We start from the raw sequence: 21,467 nt of genomic DNA, 5'->3' as shown, positions 1-21,467 counted from the left end.
TTCAGGGATTTTAACAGCACCCTCATGCCATGACCGTGCGCCCCCTTACCCTGGGGAGCAGATCCTTAGGCAACCATAAAATTCTGATTGACCAGGGATCACATGTGCCCACAGTCTTCAACTGTGACCTGTCAGATAGTAATTTTGACCCCAAGGAAGCTATAGAATGCTTCATTTTAACTTATCATTTTATTATCAAAAACTCCACACCTTGGTAGGGAGTACCTCATCTCTCCCACTGGGCGCCGCTGAATTGCAGTGCTCCCTCTTGCAGTTTTTTCGAGAAAAAACCCTGCTGTTTATGAGCACAACGTAACAAAATCTGCATACAACATACAACATACAATGCCACAACATACAATGCCACAACATACAACGCCACAACATACAACATACAACGCCACAACAGACTCCACTTTCCAGCTACTGACTAATTCACAGAACAACTTACTTTAATTTTATCCAGGTGTTTACTATCTTTCTTTTCATCTCCAAGTTTATCATGATCTGCCAAAATGCCCTCACATTTACCGAGAGCATCACTGGCATTTTTCACTGCATCATTGAACTCCTGCAATGCCTTCAAGTGACTGTCTATCTCATCTTTCCTCTCAGCTGCTCCTGTGATACAATAGAAAAAGAGTCACAAATCAGGAGGAGTTATACTACGAAGATTTCAATGAAATTCGGTGATATGAACTCAAGTAAATATTTCTGAGTGAGTCTCATTATGTGTCTATCAAACAGTTCCTAATGATCATTTAGTTCTCCAGTACAAATCACCCTAGATGGAACCCTTTAATTATTATATACCCTTGATATGATTCATTATGTATCATTAAGCGTACGTGTTATTCCAGTTCTTATGCACACATCACTAATCAACCCAATACTCCTCAATAAATACATTGTACTAAATTAAATATATTCCCACAATAAGGAGACACCAATGGTTACAAACAAGTAGAGATCAGACTTACCTTTGTTGAGTGTGTCAAATCGGTCATTAATCTCCTTGACAGCGTCTTTGATCTCGTCTCCTCCCGTTTCTGATGCATCCACCAGTTTGTCAGCAACCTGGTTGAGTTTATCAAGAATGGCTTTGTGTGCGGCCACATCATCATTCAGAGCCTGTGTACAGATCATAGTCATAACAAGATTCATTGCAAGAAGTGATGTCTGAGTACATAAACTATAACTCAAAAGAAACTTAATACACAAGAGTAAAAAAGTTCTATGTATAATTGCGCATATCTGTCTTGTGATAATGTTGTTTTCTGTGTAATTCTTGAGTCTCTATCCTTAAATAAGAGTATTATTTCAATACTTATTTACTTTTCCCAGCGTAGTATCACACTTTATAACCTCCCTTAATAATAGAAGAGTGCACTAGTAGGGGCACTTTGAACAGACTGATGGTAAGCTCAAGACTACTTGGTAATATATCACTTTCAGTAGATACAACAAGATGAAGCTCAGTCCAACACACGATCTTTCAATGACAAGTAAAATCGCCATCGATGTGTCAATGCAATGTTTTTTAAAGTTACACTTTGTTCTTTATTTGAGGTAAAAAAAACCATTAATTTGAACAATGGTTGACTATGCATTTAATTTTAATGCTGGAAACCAATTTTACATCATAGTAGTGCTTCATTATTCACTGTTTTAAAATGTTACAATAATGTACCAGAAATTTTAGCATGCATTTTATTTTTTAAACAAAGCAATATTATTTTTTCAGAGGACTCATATCAATGAATTCAATTCAAAACACACCTTGGCATCGTCTTTCTGTTTCTTTGCCTCATCCAACTCCAAACTGACTGGTGCCTGTGTTGACAATTTTTCCTCTGCTTCCTGTAACCATGGCAACATCTTCTTCATCTCATTGTTGTATTTATCAGCGCAACTGTCCACATCTTTCAGTTTATCTTGTCTGTCCTTTGACTTGGTGTTCACATCGTCCCATTTTGATTTCAGATCATCCACTTTGTCTTTCAAACTGTCATATTCTGGACCTGGTTGTGCCTCTAGAAGCATTTTCTGGGCTTTAGTAGCGACTTGTTCATAAGATGGTTCTTGTTGCTTGATGTCTTTCACAACCGGCTAAAAAATAAGACATTTTCATGTGATTATTCAAATAAATCAGATTATTGTTTTTGCCCAACAGTAGCGCATACACTTACAATGCAGACGCGGCTTCATCTAACTTTCAGTATTGTCATCAATAATTTCAACATATTTTTTCTCTTGTTCAAAACTTGTTTCACTTGTACCAAAAATACCTTCCAGCTTGTAACAAATACAATTTTTGATAAACCTGTTTGAGAAATTTACATACTGGTATTGTACAATCACTTCTGAGAATTTTGTGTATTTTTGATAACATTTTCAACCCCACATGAGTCACAACAACATGTGAAATTTCTTTTTAGAAATTATCAAATTATGAAAATTTATGGCAGCGAAAATCATACCGTTAACAGTACATCTGATTTTAAGATTGTTTGATTGCAGGGGAAGACATACCTCGTGTTGTTTGACTTGCTCCTTGACTTTATCTGGGAGGGCATGTACTGGTTCAGCACTGACCAGTTCGTTTCCTTTCCCATCCAACCATTTTAATATGTCAGCAAATGAATCTTCAAAGTCCTTGGATTGTAGTAGAGCAGCTTGTAGTTTACCGAGACGCTCATCTTGAATCATAGAAGTAAACAAATAATTAGTGCATGACCAATAAAATGTTTAGTACTGATCATTCAACCAATCAACAGAAAGATTTCAGAATGAGTCTTGGTTGGATTGACCAATCAAAATGATTGTTAGAGATGATTCCACCAATGAACAAAGAGATTTCTGAATGTATCTAGATTAACCAATCAAAAGATTTGTTACTGATGATTCAGCCAATGATATATCTTTTCCCTACCCAAATTAGACACAATTTATTTCAAGAATTGTATTCCATGAAATGTGAATGTTTTGCATGAATGGAAGTTGTCATGGGATTGTATTATGAAATCATGGGGCACTTTGTTTTGTTGCTCGTCTTAGTTTAATCGTGATATTAAAGAGATTAGGCCTTTATAATAAAGCATGATTAAAAGAAGAACATACCAAGTTTCTGGCACAATTCATCATACGGTTTGACAACAGCATCAAGTTTCCTCTTCAAGTCGGCTTTAGCAGTTGGTTCATCTACAAGATCCATCAGAATGTTGTATTTCTCATGCATCAGAACAATGGATGGTTTCTTACTATCAACTTCCTCTTGCAGGTCCTGCAGTGAAGAAATATAACCAATCACATACCATCTTACATATTCCATGCATATACATGTATTCCTTTTTCTGATTGACTGCACAGTAAGGTAACACTAAAATGATTGGTTAACTCACCTTTGTTTCTTGGATTTGTCTGTCAACAATCGCAGGATTGGTACTGACCGGGGAAAGATTCTTGAATCTACCATTGATATCTGACAACCAGTCGAGCATCTCTCGTAAGGCATCATGGAATTTCTCGCTCTCAATTAACGTTTCTTCGATTTTCTTGCATCTCTCCTGCATGCTTGTTTTCAGGTCATTCCATTTGTTGTTTAGTTCGTCCAGCTGTGCTTTGACGGGTGAGGATTCAAGTTCCTCCGGCGATAGCTTATCAAGAATTGGTTGACCAGCTTTATTAACATCTTCAAGTTGATAGTCATTGGAGTCAAACTCATCAAGCAGAACCTTGGAGAGAAAAGGAATATGAACATCATTTATTTTTAAACATCTTTGTTTATCTATGATTTTTCTGAAAAAATTTGCCTTAGTTGTTTCAGTAAGTTCCTTTTTGGAGAAGGAAAGAGTCCGCACATAAAGACATATACTGTAAAGCCGTCTGTCATCAAGAATCCTCAGAGTTCATTGCCCTGGTAACCTCAGGTTGAATAAGCAGTCTAAGAATGTTTACAAAAATGTTTATTGACTTTGGGGGAATTCCGCACTGCTATTTTATGTATCAAATTATATACATAAACAACTAATACACCACTTATACCAGTTAAAATATTTTGGTTGAGATATTCACCAGTTAAGGTAATTAAGATATTTTTTTTTCAAATATTTGTCAAAACAAAGCATAAGTTTTCTCTTGGTCACAGGAAGTTTTCATTATGGGCACTGTGATAACTAATCCAAAGAAACAGGATATTTTTTTTTTTAAAAAATTTCACAATTTTTTCTAATTTTTCAAAGTGCTATAAAACAGTCCCAATAAATGGCAAGGACTGTTTGGGTGATAAGCCAATCAGGTAAATGGCTAATCAGGAACAACCTTGTAAGTGCTACATGGCCTTCTAACTTCCTCAAGTAAGGACTTCCCTAATTGGTTCACCACCAGTTAGTGATAAGCCAATCAGGTAAGCGGCTAATCAGGAACAACCTTGTAAGTCCTACATGGCCTTCTAACTTCCTCAAGTAAGGACTTCCCTAATTGGTTCACCACCAGTTAATTAATTAATAAATAAATAAACATCACTGTGACAGCACTACTTTAGTTCACACTAGTTATATAAACAAAGAATACAATGACACGTTTAGTACTTCCAGTCTGTCTATTCATAGCTTTATATTTATGCAGACATACATGTATGTAGTATTTTATTCCAGTCCACCCAACTAATTAAAATCTACTAGGGCTAATTAATGATATTTGTTCTGCAGTCCAGACAGCTTGAACACATCTACAATGTCTGATGTAGTAGCACAAGTAAACAATACCAATTCCATTCCTTTGCATTATTTATAAACCCGATAGTATCAAATGATATTACTACCAGCGCTGTACTGTTACACTGATAATTTTTTGCAAGATTTTTAAAATTTCAAGTTTTCAAATTTTGTAAGTCAAAATTTGATTTAAAATAATTATAGAAAATTGTCAACAAATTTTAGAAATGAATATTTCTTATAATTTGAGTAAAAAGAATCAATTTGATACTCTTCAATAAAAGAAATGTTTTCATCATTTAACTTCCTTTATCCTAACATGTCTAAAATTAAAAAAAAAATCTGCCTTAGTTGAGGTAATTTCCTGACAAATCTAATTATATCATTATCTCCTTTTTTTTTAAAGTTACATGGTCACATGATGTCATTAGATTACAGTACCTTCTCAATAAACATTCATTTCAGCTGATACTATATTATTGTTATATTTTATAAACAAGTGGTGAGTTTGAAAACATTTTAGTTTATAAAACACCACAACAAAATAACTTTATTCAGGAAAACATAAAAGTTAATTTTCATTTTTATAGAGACAAATATTGATGTTCTTCAAGTGCGTCAATTTAGGAAAGGGACTCACCTCAATTTGTTGTTTCTGGCTTCGGAGTATCATCACTTCGGCAGCTAGCGATCCAAGTACACCAATGATCTTTTCCTTGTGCCCCAGCCATTTCTTGAGACGTTTACATGCCTCTTCGAAGTCACCAAGGTTTCCGGAGGCATCGTCCAATTCCTGTTGGCGATCTGCAGCCTTTTTCTGCAACTCTTTGTATTTATCATCTGTGGAAGGCGGAGGGAGATAAATAAAAATTGTAATTACTGTCAGCAAGAGGGCACCAAGATAGAGAAAGGTTACCATGACAACAACATGGTTCTGTGATAGTCTTTCGGGAGGAGAGAGAAAGATGGCGATGAGAAATGGATGGAAACTTAGACTGCAACATACACAACAGCTGGAGGTCAAAGTTCATGTGTTATTTTTATGTGTAACTGTATCCTATGAGAATGCCTGTTATGTCTTCTGTGCTTGTTTAGTTCTAATCTATTTTATGAGAAACTGATCCCAAGGTTTCCCTCGGCAACCAGATTACTCCTCAAGTTACTTCTGAAATGTACAATTAATTTTATACCAATTAACTCCACAGGTAAATCTCCTACAAAAGTATCAAACTTTTAATTGCCACTTTCTCAACAATATCTGTCAATGTGTTTTTATATGAATTGTTTTAATTTTTACATCATAATTTTTATTATATACTGGTAATTTAATTAACATTTTATATTCCTTAAAGGAAGTAAAGAGAAGGAAAGACAAACCATTCAAAATTGTATATATAATCATTCCAAGAACCCATTCTGAGAAATTAAATTCAGCTAATTTAGGTTGGGTGAAACGATATTCAGACTGTCCTTGATGGAATTGCTGGCTACACTGGAATTAAATACTATTAATTACTATTAAATTCCTACAAGTGTAAGTAAATATGTGGATATGATATTTGGATACATTTGGTACATGCTGGGTTCATTTGGGTACATGCCCAGTGTAAGTAGATATGTGGATATGATATTTGGGTACATTTGGTACATGCTGGGTTCATTTGGGTACATGCCCGATGTAAAAATAAGTGGATATGATATTTGTATACATTTGGTACATGCTGGGTTCATTTGGGTATATGGTGGCTATATTTGGGTACATGTCCAGTGTAAGTAGATATGTGGATATGATATTTGGATACATTTGGTACATGCTGGGTTCATTTGGGTATATGTTGGCTATATTTGGGTACATGCCTGGTGCAATCAGATCAGATCAGTATATACACGATATATGAAATACCTGGATACAATTGGTACATGCTGGGTAATCAAATACATAATGGGTATACAAGGTATTTATGATTGGTAACAGAATACATGCAATATGGAAGCTTCAAACCCACATCATGCAAATAACTGACACTTATAATTGTGTTATCACAACATACCAAGAGGTTTATAATACAAGGAAGCCACATACAAAGTACCACATAGATTACGTGGTACAACAATATAGAAGCAAGACAACCTCAGTAATCAAATTATTCCCTGGCAAATTTGTGATCATCAGAAAACCAACATTTTGCACAGAACTTTGAGGATTTGGATGATAATGTATTCTCATTGTTTTAGTATCTTTTATGGAACCATATTTAAAAAAGATTTATATGCAAGAATGTAAAATACTTTATTTTAGCAGGAATTAATTTTCGCTAAAAAGACTTTTTTGGGGTTTTGTATGGAATTTATTTTCACTGATTTTTGACGAGTTGAATGTAAAATATAGGAAAAAAAGTATATTTGCTGGATTTTATTTTCACTGAATCATCCCTTCAGCAAAATAGCGAAAATAAAGTATTTACAATAATTTGAATATTAAATATCGCTCATTATACATATTACTGGAACTTTTCAATTCAAAATTAATTTTGTTTTGAATCAAAATGAGAATACTCTTTGACAGGAAGTGATATAAGAACTGAGGCAGTTCACAAAATTCATGCTTGGCAAATATTTATTGTTGACATGCAATGGACAACACTGAAATTATACAAGTAAAAATACACTGTTTACTTAGTCTGGAGGTTATAGTGAATAATCCAGGGTCACATGCAGGCAACTTATGTTTGAGAGAACACCAAGCAGCAATATTTCACAAGATTAACATGTTTGTACAACAAAGCAATCTTTTGAAACCTTGAACAAAATAACTCTCAATACTGTAAAATATTTTATTTCAGCTGGAATTAATTTTAGTTGATAAGCCTTTTTTGGTGTTATGTATGGAATTTATTTTCACTGATTTTTGAAAAGTTTAACGTAAAATATAAGACAAAAGGTATGTTTTCTGGATTTTATTTTCACTGAATCATTCCTTCAGCAAAAATAGCGAAAATTAATTCCAAGCGAAAATAAAGTATTCTACAGTATGTGTTTCTATTTTTTTTCCAAATAATTTAAATAAAAATTGAAGCCAGTAAGAAATTATGTAAATTTTATCCAAAAATATGAAACAAATTATAAAAAAATACTTATGCAACATTTTTTTTCAAAATGTTTAAAAAGGTTGAGGTGAAATTGAAGCATAAATTTGATGGAGGGCAGAGTTGGCTGCGGCTTCACTGCTGTTAAATTCAGTCGTTTCACATGAAAAATGAGACCTAATGAAATGAATGTCAACGATTGTTTAAAGTTCTCTTAAAGTCAATAAAATGTACAGAAGAATGTGAAAATTGCGGCACTGCAGTTATGGTGTTGGTATTTCACAGTATATCAATCGTCAGTACCGGTATTACAGGGAGGAAACAAATTACAACGTTTGCCGACAAAAAAGGAATCATTGGGTATCCCATATATCATTTGATAAATTATCGGTAAAATTGAGTCAGTATAAAATTATTAAGTTTATGATAAGCTAGAGTTAGTATTTACGCATTGTGTTCAAGTTGCTGTTAAGAGATTAAAATGTGATGCTGCATGTCAGTAAGGCGTGGAATTAAAATAAGGGTGGAAAATGACTGGTGAGGTCACATGAATAAGGTGAAAGGTCAAGTATGAAAGGTTAACGGCAGTTACGCAGTCTACCATGTGTGTGCGGAAGAGTTACAAAACATTTCTGGACAATGATTCAAAGCAAAAACACTGCTTTGTTTTTATTACCCAGTGTCACGCATGCAACCCAGTGGACATGCACAATAAAACACAAAACCCTATATATCATGAGATGCCCTGATAATGAAATAAACATACCAATACCGTATATACATGGATAATAAATACAGGTATGCAAATATAAAGCAAAGGAGAGGTATTCCAACCCACACCTTAAAAATTTTAAAATAAATAAACAGTTCATGAGGAGGGATACTTGAAAAATATGGCTGACCCACTTAAGCGGCACGCCCACCCAGTGCCACAAAATGTGACCAGCGTAAGAGATAGGAAATCACAGATACACCATTAGCAGTGGGACAAAGTTGAGCGACAAGCACCTATTAAAAAACACCTTCCCAAATGGTTTGAAAATTCCACCTGTTGTAAATGAGCCGTGCCTTGAATCGACGGACTCTCATGTAACGGGGGATTAACACTGTGTCCACTTGATTGCAACAATACATATAGACACACTACAACAACATTCCTAGGTAACATTCAAGGCAGCCTAATGGAACAGATTGGTAAATGTTTCTCTTTTGAAATTTATACGAGCCACCTGATTTAACCTTTTGTACACCAAATTTAAAAAAATAAATAAACCTAATCACATAAAAGAAATTAATTTTTGTTCCAAAATTTCAAGAAGTATAGCCAGAGGGAAATTAAAAAAAATACATAACAAATGTTCAAAAAATTTTGATATTTTGGTGCAAAAAATATGTTGTTCAAAAAGTTAATACTAATTTCTTTTCATTTCCAATTTGTATTTTATCATTTGAATAATGACTGCCTTGTTTGAATTCTATTCAACAGGTGGAATAATTTTCTAAAGCACCAAGGCAACACCGCTTCCCCATATATGTATGACATAAAAAATTATTAACGCATGCACAGAGTTTGTTGACCTTTATCCCACGTAAAAAATAATATTCAGCATGCAGAAAAAGAAAGTCACAATTGATCAGCTGCTGGGAAGAGCTCCAAATAATTTATAATAATTTTCAGACAAAAAAATACTCTTTTTAGAAGAAAAGAATTTTAAATTTATATTTTTTTTTATTTTTTGAAAAAATATTTAATGAATATCAAAATTTGAGCACAAATTTTATTTAAAAGTTTATTGCATAGAAAAGGAATGTTAAGAGCAAATAAAGAGAAAGAATGTAGGTAGGACGAGAGAAGAATAAAACCGATGTATTCATCTTGGTTCTGCGGAAGAGGAAGTTTGGGTTCAATCCACACCCAGGTTGACGACACATGTACACGTTTACTGAAGACAGGTGGTGAAAACATTGAATTGTCACACAGAGACAATAACAGAGCTACTAATAAAGACCCATCACCATAGTAGCTACAAACAATTTTGCAAGCAATTTAAAAAAAATATTTTTCATCATTGCTCAAAATTTTTAAAAAAAATTTGATTATTTTTGTGTTTTTATAATTTAAAGTTTAAGTCAAATAAATTAATATTATTACGAGCTCTTCCCTTCTTGAACTAAAAGCAAGTAGAAATTAAAGGTGAATACAGCTACTGCAGTTTGCTGGATGATAACCTTATGGGACAAAATACACTATTATCAACATTACGAGAAAGACATTCAAGTAAGCAAGTGTGTTGATTCTGATCAGCCCTGTGATATCATGTCACTATTAGAATTATTGGAGAAGAGTACTTTCAAACAAACTAATTGTGAAGTGTCTCCTGTATTATGATCCATTAATTTGTGTGTTAAATAATATTGTTATATTTTTATGGGGATAATTTAGATTTTTTTTTTATGTACTTTGTACCCATATGTTATCAACCACTTTTTGACAGTATCTGCATGAGTGGGGGTCACGCAAACCTTTCACAAGAGGACGGAGATCGGCAGAACATGACGCTTCTCCAGATAAATTGACAGCTTTCACAGTATACGTCCCAATATCATCCACGTTAGCATCATTTAAAATTAACGTATGCCCTCCTTGATTGTCCGCATAAAACACAAAGCGGTTATTGGTGAGAATTTCAACCCCATTTCTGTACCATGTCACTTCAGGTGTAGGGTCTCCAACAACTTTGCAATCAAACTGTGCAATATCTCCATTGCTTAACTCAGTATCTAGAATCTCAATAATAAATTGTGGGGCAACTCCTCCCCGTCTGCGTTTATCATTATCCGTTTCCGTGGTACCCGAATTGCGTTCATTTAACTCCAAGCACACAGGGTTACTTCGAAAATATTCCACGGTGACTTCTTCAATTGGAGACGTTGCTTGTTCTTCATCTAACTGTATTTCCATGCAAATACCCTTCATGATTAAAGGCATTTCAGTGAGGTCCACATCCAAGGGTTCCAACGTTAACTTCCCACAGCTGGAACGTTTCTGCTGGTTTTTGACACCAACAGATGCCTCTTTATTCTGAGGCTCAGTAGCAGAGGTCAAACATTGCTGCCTAGGGGGCACAGTTGATGTTTTAGAACGAGTTAAAGTGTCCGCCCATACTGAAGGCTCAAAAGCCAAATGTTCACGGTTAGGTATGCCATAAATCTCAGGTGAGCATTGGGACAAAACTTCTAAAATAAACAAAATTCTTGTTGAGAAAGGCTACAACGAATCAACACACTTGTATTATGGAGGGGGAAAAAATACAGAATATTTCCCAGCCTTCCATTCACCTATTTTTACAAAAAATTCCAAGGAGACAGAAGTAAGGAGCTTTACCGATAACAAATACCAAGACACAGAGGAAAAGGTGTGTCAGTGTGGTGTTAAAGTGCCACACACCATAAGTGAAGTGATGTGATAAGGTGTAGTAGGCATGCAATGCAACAAGTGAAACTGACAACCCAAGGTGAAATCAATATGCAATCTTCAGTTTGTCAAAGAAAAAAAGTAAACAAAATAATCAATGGGTTATGTAATATATAAACTGAAAAAAACAGCTGGTATTTTAAGAGATAATACTCCAGCCAGGAAGGACAATATGTTTATTTAGTCTCTCTCCACAAATATTGATTATTTCATACAGAAAAGTCTTTAGTTAAAGTCAGAATCAGAGGGTCTATGCCAAAATAAAAAAATAAAAAAATATTTTAATAAAGTAGTTTTGATACTACAGAATTCTACTTTTCAAGGGAGACGAAAAATAGGTTTTGCAGAATTCATGCAATTTGGGAAAAGTTGTGGAAGTTTTCTACTCTATAATTGATTGTAACTATTTATTGCTAAGACAGGTTTTACAGTGAAAAGAAATAGCATCCGTTACCTGTTTACTGCATGCTTCCTAAAATTCAAACCGACATTCACCGCCACAAAGACACCATCGTACAAAGTCAATATGACACATAATGCACCATTAAAATAACTCATGCCAAATTCACCCCCACATTCAAACCAAAGAGTTCACCATATTGTTAAACACACCATATCACATTCACACTGCCTCCATTTATGTATTTCAAATATTAAATGTTGTGTGTGAATTTGTAAATGCTTCTATTGAAAGTCAATTCCAGATTATATAAACAGCCAAAAATTAAAAAAACATTCACAGATATTTTTATCTCTATGAAAAATATTAAAAAATTCATGTTGTTGCTTTGATCTGAATTTAATAATACACTTTTTCAAAAAATAAATTGAGATTTGGGAAATATTCGTTGTTCTATCACCATGACACACAAGCAATTGACAAATATGGGAAGACAATAAGAGACAAATGAGCTTACCAAGTTCCTTGAGGTCTTTCTTGATCTCTTCAGCCCCTGGGGCATTTTCTTTATCTTTGAGCAGGTCTTCTCCAAGTGCCTTCATGTCATCAACTTTGCCAGATTTGGCATCCAAATCTTTTTGAAGTGCCTACAAATACGCAACAATTACAAATTATTATTTTCTTGATTTTAAATTTGTTCCAAAGATATAATTTTATTTTTCACAACCACAAAATACCTGACAAATTACGATTCAGAATAACACTGATAGAGTGAGTTTATCAGTGGCAACCAATCACAGTGTATGTTTCAAACAATTCAGCTAATCAGATTTAAGATTTTATTTTACCTTCTGTTGTTTGAGCTGTTTCTTGACATCGTCAGCAGAAGCTGCAACAGGTTCTTGACTGTCAATGTCTGCCTCCATTTTGTCCATCCAGCCCATTAACTCTTTCATTTCCTCCTTCAGATGGTCAGACTTCTTAAAGTTGCTGTCAAGTTCTTGTTGACGGTCCTTCAATTTCTCACCGAGGTCATCATAGCGATCATTGATTTGGTTCAGTTGCTTCTGTACTTCTGATGTTTCTGTGGAGGAAATAAACATTTAATGTTTAATTGTTGGCAAATGACAAACAAAGAGAATGTCATCAAAATTCAGATTGATTTTTAGTTTGGTGACAACAAATTTTTACCTTCAGTGGCAAATGGAGCGCTGTCAAGTTGATCTGATGCACGTCTTCCTAGTTTCTTCTCGGGACTACCTTGCTGAGCGGCTAATATGGCAGCTCGAGATCGTTTCCTTGGAGATGCAGTTGGAGAGGGAGCATCATCCTCCTGGTTGAGCTTGTTGATAGCATTGCCAAGGTCGTTGACTTCTTCAATCGTAGGGTGGTATTTACCATGATCATCGCTGATTGGCTGAAACAGAAAATTATTGTAAATATGTAAGTTGATACTATGAACCAAAACGATAAACGTCTTTCAACTTGTCACACTTCGGATCAATTACACCAACCTGGACCAAAAATTTCGACAAAGTATGGAATGGTTAAAGCAACAACAACCACCTTACCTTCAAGCCCTCGAGTTCTTGCTTCAATAATTCTACATCCACAGCAACAGGTTTCAACTCTTCAACCTTTTTCTCCATTCCATCCAACCAATCCAAGACAGCTTTAGTCGCGTCATTGTATTTCTCATAAGCAGCCTGCTTATCGTTCAGTTGTTTGTTCCTTTCATAAAAAGATAATATATATTATTCATGATTCATCTGATTTTTTATAGCTATACTTTTCTGCTTAAAAACATGTAAAAATATATTGTGTTCTTAAACTAATTTTTAAATTATGAGCCTTTTCACCATTTTCAAAATGGCCGCTGGAATTATGTGTCCTGTTGGGAAAATACAAAATAGCTGTTGAATATTGTACACTATGGGAAATTACAAAATGACCACTAGAATATTGTTCACTATGGGAATTATAATTGGCTACTGAAATATTGTACACTATGGGAAATTACAAAATGACCACTAGAATATTGTTCACCATGGGAATTATAATTGGCTACTGAAATATTGTACACTATGGGTAAATTACAAAATGGGCGCCACAGTTGGATTTTATCATCTAAACAATTAATTTTAAATATTTTTGAAAGTGTTTGAACATCCATGAAAGTCATTACAGAATGCCTCAACAAAGATTAATAATAGTTATAACACATTAAGAGATTTTTATTATTCTAAAGTCACTGCTTTTGTCATCTCCTTAGAATTCTCTTTCTACTTTCACTGCACAAGCAGTCAAAAGAAATCAACAAACAACAGTTAAGAATAATAAATTAATACATGTAGTAAAGATTCCATTGATGACAAATAATGTACCTTAAAATCAGAGATTTATTTTGAATGAGTGCTCAAAATATATTCTTACCTCTTATCTAATAGATCTTCTAGCGAGCTCCAGTTTTTGTTCAAATTATCTAAAACATCTTTTACTTGAGAGGTATCAGAGAGTTTAGGATCTTTTACCAGCTCCTCACCAAGCTTCTGGATATCAGTGTACTTTGGACGGTTTTCATCTAAGTTGGCAGAGATTTCCTGTAATGTGCAATAGTCAAAAAAACAGGTTATTAACCTCTTGAACTTTAATTGTCTATTACCTTGGTGCGTGCGGGTGTCAAAATTATACAATCGTTATTACCAGACAGGTCAGTATTGGCAAAGTGTAAATACTGTAATGAATTAATTCTGTTTCCACTTTGATAACCTTTGGGTATTTAAACTCAACACATCAGACACATATCTTCACTACCTATCAGCAGCATAATAGCAGTTCTCTGGTTACATATCAGCCACTGTTTCTACAACAACTACCTGTCACTGACTAGAACTTTTGACCTATATTAAATCCTACAAAAGGCTGTTCTCTTTTATCAAAAAAAGGGGACGTGCTGCACGCCCCCCGGGGTTAGCATACATGAGAGCAATTCCTAATGACGCATGTAGCTGGTTACGCTAATACTTTAGCATACCCGGACAAGAATTTTGAAAAAGATATTGAAAGATATGTGAACACCTGTATAAGAAACTCGTCTCAGATTTGTACATTCTTTATGCCTTGCAAGATACTTTAACCCAACAATTCCCAGACGGAGTTGTAAATGAAGAAATATACAACAGACGGATTAATTACATGGCAGAAAAAATCAAAATCATAAAACTAAGGGGTATTGGGTGATTGATTAGTTATGGTTGGATACTGCAACTGATTATGGTCAGTGTAATGATGCATGATGGGTAGGAAGTGAAATAAAATATATGATGTTATGGAACAGTGAATACATTGTAGTTTAGAATCATAGATATTCCTGCTGGAGGGAATTTGCTAGTGCAGTCACCACAATTAAAAATTAAATACCGACTGAATCATTCAAGAAAATGGCAACAGCTTACCAATAACTTGCTACCGAGAGCCAACAGCTCCATGGTAGCCAGATCTTTCGATTCCAATGTTTCAAGCGTCGGCAACACAAAGTCTTCCAGTTCATCAACCTTCTCCAAGAAATGATCCAGTTTTTCTTGGACACCTTGAAGGTAATTACCATGATCTTTGGTTTTATCAGAGACATCACCAAATCTTTTGTTGAGGTCATCAAGTTTGTCTTTGACCACCCTGGCAACCGACGGCTCACTGTCTTTGATCAACTCGCTAGCTGACTTATTAATGGCGTCAACGCTCGGTTTGTGGCTATCAAGATCAGATTGCAATACCTAAAAAACAGAAAAGACAAATAAAATAAATGGTCTAGGAATGTCATTGGGAATTTTTTTTTATTTTTGTTAAGTTTGGGAAAACCCAACACTCCACTGACTTTAAAAAAAAAAGTTTTTGACATTACAAAATATTTTATTGTTATTAGGAATTTCAATCATTTTTATAACCAGCAATTATCGACAAGAATACAGCCAACACTTAGTTGACCTTTAAACCTAAATTAAATAATTTCATAACACAAGTGTTTACATAAACCTTTATGACATTTTAAACAGCAAATAAGAAATGTGAAATTTACATGGTTGTAATAAAGGTGTTATCTATTTACCTATCTATAAACACTAAATCAACAATTTTGACAAGAGCTCAAAACTGGGTCACTATTTAAAAGGTCATACAAAGAGGATGGCGAGTGTATTTTTTTTTCTTTTTTCTTTTTTTTTATATATTTTGTTGCTGTTCCGATGGCTTAATAAATATTATTATTATTATTATACACAGAAAGGAGTCTCCACTGTCTCAAACTTTTGACTGATTAACATGTTTCTAAAACCTCGCATAACTAGATGATAACTCTCCCATGAACTAGTCTGAATGAAGTTACAAGTGTTCCTTCTACACTGTCCATTGGTGTGCATCGATTGCTCGTTTTGTAGAACCAGGATTGTTTTGCTAATTGTACCGTCTACTGATTTCCAGCCAAGCAGATTATAAAATACAAAAGGCTAAATACAAAAGACTTAAAATCGGATAGTTTGTCTTCAATAAACACACCACCAATTAACATGTACAAGTAATATTGTTGCTAATACTTTTATGTTACACACTAGAAATTTCACTCGTTTTCTGATTTAATTTTATTCGTAACCATTCCTTTCCATCTTTGTATTAAAGGTTAATAAAGATTAATGTGTTTATCTTTTATTCCTTTGCCATTCTGCAAAATTTCTTGACAATTTCTTGTAATAATTTTATGCAGTATTTAAAATTACTAATAGTTATAATCAACTATACATCTTTCTGCTTAAATCATTTAATGAACCAAATCTTCTTTATTAAAAGTATTCATTTTCACAAGTCAATGTTAATATTTTGACATTTTCAGCACATCAATTGAATTTTTACTTTTACAGACTTTTTAAGCAAACTATATAAGTTTATTAGGTGTAAACAGTTATAATGTAGACTGTTTATATGGATTTAAAATTTCCAGAATTCACTTATCAGCGAAAATAACTAAAAAATAGATAAATTCTGGTAACAAATTATTGTGTTTAAAATACCTTGATTTCGCTCTGTTTGTCCACCAATGAATCTTTTTTAGCGTCAATGGGCGATTCAGTGATCTTATCAAGTTTCTTTTCAGTGTCGTCCAACCATGTTAGTAAAGCCTCGATTCCATCTTGTACGCCCTGAGACTGCGTCAATGCAGTCTGTAGAGTGTTACTTCTATCCGTTGCCATGGCGATAAGATCTTTGTATTTCTCTTCAGTATCATCTAGGAAAGACCAAATTCAAATTTGTAGATTGCAATTATATTTCCCACCATGTTGGAGGTACCGGTAATAAGTTTGAAAAGCATTAAATAAGAAAAGTTTATTTTTGTTGTTCAAAGAAATACCAATCAGATTTTATTATTATTTTTGAATGATTTTTTTTTTCATTTTCTAATTGTGTACTGACCTGTTGTATTCTGTACTTCGTCTTTACGTTCTGGTTGACTCTCAATCAAATCTTTTCCAGTATCTTTTACTTTCTCAACGTCTTTGCCGTGTGTCGCTAAATCGCTCAGCATTGCCTTTATGAGACAAAAATAACAGTATATTTATATTTGCCCTCAAATAACATGATTTTCATGATGAAAACAATCAATTTATTGTCAGCACGTACCTTGACCTTGTCAACTTGCTTTTGAACCACCTTTGGCTCTGCACCGACTGGTTCTTCCAAAACCTTTTTCAACTCCTCCTCTGTCTGCTGCAACCATGGCAACACATTATCCAGAGCTTCTTGGTATTTCTTCCCCTTGTTGTCAATCGCCTTCAATTTGCTCACAAGGTCCTTGCAGTTGGTTTTCAGTTTCTTGTATCGTTCATTGATGTCGTTCACTCGGTTTTTAAGCAGGCTAGTCTCTGGTGCCTCAGTGAAATTTTTAGTGAAAGATTTCGGGATCTTGTTGGTTCGGAATTCTGACAGTTCACTCTTGTATTCCTGAAAAAATAAATATAAATCACTTTTAATAAAATTTCACCCATGTTTTACTGTAAGAATTTAACAACTGACTTGAGTCAAAAATAACCATTTTCATTTTATTTCCCACTTAATTCCTAATGCTTTTTGTCTTTGGTAGTAATGGCAAGTGCATGTGCAAACTAGTCTCACAAACTTAATATTGTGTGTTAGTTGGTTGGCAAGGCAGACTGTACTCTGATTTATTCTGCTGCATAAACAGTTGGATCCAAGAATCAAACACACAACCGCCTTGATGTGAGGTACAATGTACTGTAATCACCTAAATGAATCAAGTTTTAAATTTGTTTTTAATTTTTCAGTTGAGTATAATACTACTATAACTAGTTTAATTTCACGACAGTAGAATTTTCACAAATTTCAGGTAGAAGTTAAGAAGATCCGTAAGACAGCGAAATTTAGTTCTCACGAATTACAAAAATCCATTGTGACAAAAATGAACTTCAACGTTCACAAATTATAGGAGGCAGGATTTCTAAATTTTTTACCTTGCTGTTCTCCATGAACTTTTGACCTGACATATTGACAAATCGGAGCTCTGCTTTGTGAGAGATGATATCTTCTTCTACATCAACCAGGTTTTCTCGTTGGTCTTTAAGTTTGTCAGACTCTTTGGGAATGTTAGTCGAGAATTTTATCAACGCATCTTCTGTGGCTGCGAGCCATTCCTCAAACGGAACCACTTCATCGGTGAACTTTTCTAATTCATCCACGGCGGTGTTGAGTTTTTTGACTCTCATAGTGGATTGCGTTGTGAGAACTTCGTAGCGTGTCGTCAATTCATTGATGTTTACTTGTAGCCTGCTTTTGTCGTCTTCTGGTATTTTCTTTCCTTTAGTATCAATCAGTTTCTCTGCGTTTCTCACAGCTTGCTGAATTGGTTGTTGATGAGTGTTGACATCATCATATACATTCTTGAAGAAAAAAATTGAAATCAGTTTGTCAGGTAATCAATCAATCATACATATTTCACTCAATTTTTTAAAGGTCCAAATCCATTTTTGTCAAAATTAATATTTTTTCAAGACATGCAGCAAATGGGAAATGTCTATTTGGAAATGATCCAAAATATAAATACAACTTTGAAAAATGTTGGTGCAAAAGACATCTCAAAATAGACAGACTGACAGACAGACAGACTGACTGTGGCATAAGCTCCCGGGGAAAAAAAATTGCTTAAATAAAGTAATTCAAATTTTAACCTTAATTTTGAACAAATTTTGTTCTACAAAATAATTGCAACGAATTCTTTGACCACATAAATTTATCTAAAGTAAAAGGTGACACATGTAAATATAAACACGAAATGATAAATATGCTGGCATGGTATTAGTTAATTTATGGAATAAGGTTGCATGGAGGCATTAATATCATTTTAAATAACAAAGAACTTAAATTTGCAGAGCCCTTTGTTAGGCTTAGTCTTGTTACAGGGATGTATGGGGCTATTGTTAAATTAGTTTTGACAAAGAGAGCACCTGTTGTCATGACATAATAAGTGTTAAAATGCTAAATAACGATGAAATATTCATACAATATGTTGACAGCCAAGTGTAATTATATCTTTTGCTACATTTTTTTGAAGGAAGTAAAGAATTGCAAGTGGAAATATTTACTGGTTCTAACAACCTTGGATTTACTGGTTGTCATGGCAATTTAGCTCAATATCATAAAACGTAAATGAGACACTACCCAGCTGTGCATTTTATTTTATTTTATTTTATTTTAAATTTTCTTTTTTTATTACACCATTAAGGGAACATTTGAAATTAGCTGTTTTTTTAAAAAAAAAAAGTAAATAATTAAAAATAAGGGGAACAAAAATACTGACAGGAAACTGATACCCATGAATTAATTCATACCTTGTTTTCCTTCAGTTGGTCAGATAATGGTGTTATTTCCTCTAGCAACGGCTGCTGGAATCCAAGTCGTTTCTCTGTTGCTACAATCCACTCCAGCAAATCGTGAATCGCTGCGGCATCCTCGGCATACTTCTTTTGGACGGCATCCTAATACGATGAAAAATAAAATTAAAACAGTCAGCGTTGAAAGGACACACCCATGGCTGGGTGATGAACTATATCGGTCAAAATTTGTCCTACTCACGTAGCGTGATAAACTGAAACGGTTGTTGGCATTAGAAGCAGTAAAGACGCGTTCCTGATGGTGACAGTTATAATGGAGTCTGCCACAGACACAATATAATATTACAGCGTTTTGCACATGTCGCTTCTATACCACATACAGATTCCTAATTATATATGTGTAAATTTGCACATCTTTGAGTGTATCACGCTAATAACCGCCACTATATCGTTGGTACAATCGGCAACGTACAAACAGTTGAAATATTTGCATATTAATTATAATTTTTAAAAAAAGATAATGTCCACCCGGTTGTTGTAACACCGAAGTATGTACAATATGGAGGTAGCTAGATGACCCTTGACCTGTCTCATTAGCATAATGAGTCATCATAACATCAGCAGGCCACTTTAAATGTATTTGACAAATTATCGGAGAGCATGATGTAACATGTGGCTTCATAACAAAACGACAGATGTATCAATATTTAATATTCCGGTGCGGTCAAATATCGGCTACTTCAACATTATAATAAAATATCTGATTACAAAAAGAATTTATTTAAATTGAAATATAAATATCAAAACTATATCTCACAACAGCCTTAAAGCAAAATTTGTATAGACTTAATATTATGATGATGTAAATCTAAATCTAAAATAAATTACTATATTTATTAATTTCCAATATAATTTTTCAACAAGATTAGTTTAATTTGACAATTTCATTTGTATATTCTGTGAATGAATGGAATTAATTTTTAGCATCTTGTTTTGAAAATCAATACAGATGACAGTTTACCACTTGGCGATGATTTGAAACAAATACTGTATATACACACTGATACCATTAATTGCAAGAATGTTGAATATTTTTAGCAAATTAGCAGCTAAATATATATTACAAAAGATAATATTGCAATGAATATCACACTTCTCAGTTAATTAATTAAAATTTTAAAAATCAAATTCAAAGTTTAAAAAAAAAAAAAACATTTAGTGAACCACTAAAATTGTTGCGATTATGTATACATGAATACTCTCAGACATGATCGACTATTTATGTCACTATGGCAACCGATAATTCCATCCTGTTCTCCGTAATGTCACTTGTACCAAATATTCCCACAGGATAAACAATTCACTACAGAAACCAATCAGACTTGCCTTCATTAGGCCGCAAGCGCAAAAGGCCTTGTACTTTTTCATCTTGACCACGGCCGGCAGTCACGCAACATCCAATAAATCACTCCATCATCGCGTCCAGTCAGAAAAAACGTGAAACATTTAAACATCTCGCCTTCCCTAGTGAAGTGCCTAACGCGATCTAAAAATATCTATCCCGATGTGATGGAGTCACATCATTTTTTGTGACAAATATGCAGGTACGGACAAGAGGACAATCACACTGGCATCAATTCCCCCTCAATAATGATATTTAAATATAGATTCAAAGCTTAACATTGTTAATACAAAGCAGCTGACCTATGTGGGCATATTGCATGCATAATTATTCAGAAGCCCCAAAAAATTAACAGCTGTTGAAAAATCAAAAAATATCAGACAAATATTAAAATAATTACAACACAGATGGAACTAAATATTGCAGTAATATCAGTTAAATTATTTATATTTAGTTACATAATGTCATAATTATTAAATGTTTTTTAATTGCTTTTT

General features: G+C 33.9%; 1 protein-coding gene across 1 annotated transcript in view; it reads right to left on the bottom strand.

The window, feature by feature from the left end:
- dst (dystonin) overlaps positions 1-21,467 on the bottom strand; it is a 125,566-nt gene that overhangs the window by 33,395 nt on the left and 70,704 nt on the right. Inside the window, exons 105-122 of the mRNA XM_085492638.1 lie at positions 19,566-19,712; positions 18,192-18,617; positions 17,344-17,664; positions 17,137-17,251; positions 16,737-16,951; positions 15,132-15,449; positions 14,110-14,276; positions 13,248-13,407; positions 12,868-13,093; positions 12,525-12,760; positions 12,194-12,323; positions 5,356-5,555; positions 3,402-3,734; positions 3,121-3,283; positions 2,533-2,699; positions 1,780-2,109; positions 981-1,131; positions 452-621 (exon numbers count right to left, since the gene is read on the bottom strand). Of these exons, the coding sequence (XP_085348764.1) occupies positions 452-621; positions 981-1,131; positions 1,780-2,109; positions 2,533-2,699; positions 3,121-3,283; positions 3,402-3,734; positions 5,356-5,555; positions 12,194-12,323; positions 12,525-12,760; positions 12,868-13,093; positions 13,248-13,407; positions 14,110-14,276; positions 15,132-15,449; positions 16,737-16,951; positions 17,137-17,251; positions 17,344-17,664; positions 18,192-18,617; positions 19,566-19,712 (3,975 nt within the window). The remainder of the gene's footprint in view (positions 1-451; positions 622-980; positions 1,132-1,779; positions 2,110-2,532; positions 2,700-3,120; positions 3,284-3,401; positions 3,735-5,355; positions 5,556-12,193; positions 12,324-12,524; positions 12,761-12,867; positions 13,094-13,247; positions 13,408-14,109; positions 14,277-15,131; positions 15,450-16,736; positions 16,952-17,136; positions 17,252-17,343; positions 17,665-18,191; positions 18,618-19,565; positions 19,713-21,467) is intronic.

Source organism: Saccoglossus kowalevskii, chromosome 18 (genome assembly GCF_978046115.1).
Source record: "Saccoglossus kowalevskii chromosome 18, keSacKowa6.1, whole genome shotgun sequence".
In the NCBI taxonomy this organism is placed as follows: domain Eukaryota; kingdom Metazoa; phylum Hemichordata; class Enteropneusta; family Harrimaniidae; genus Saccoglossus; species Saccoglossus kowalevskii.
The sequence above is the reverse complement of the archived record's forward strand: the minus strand, read 5'-3'. Positions and strand labels throughout refer to the sequence as shown.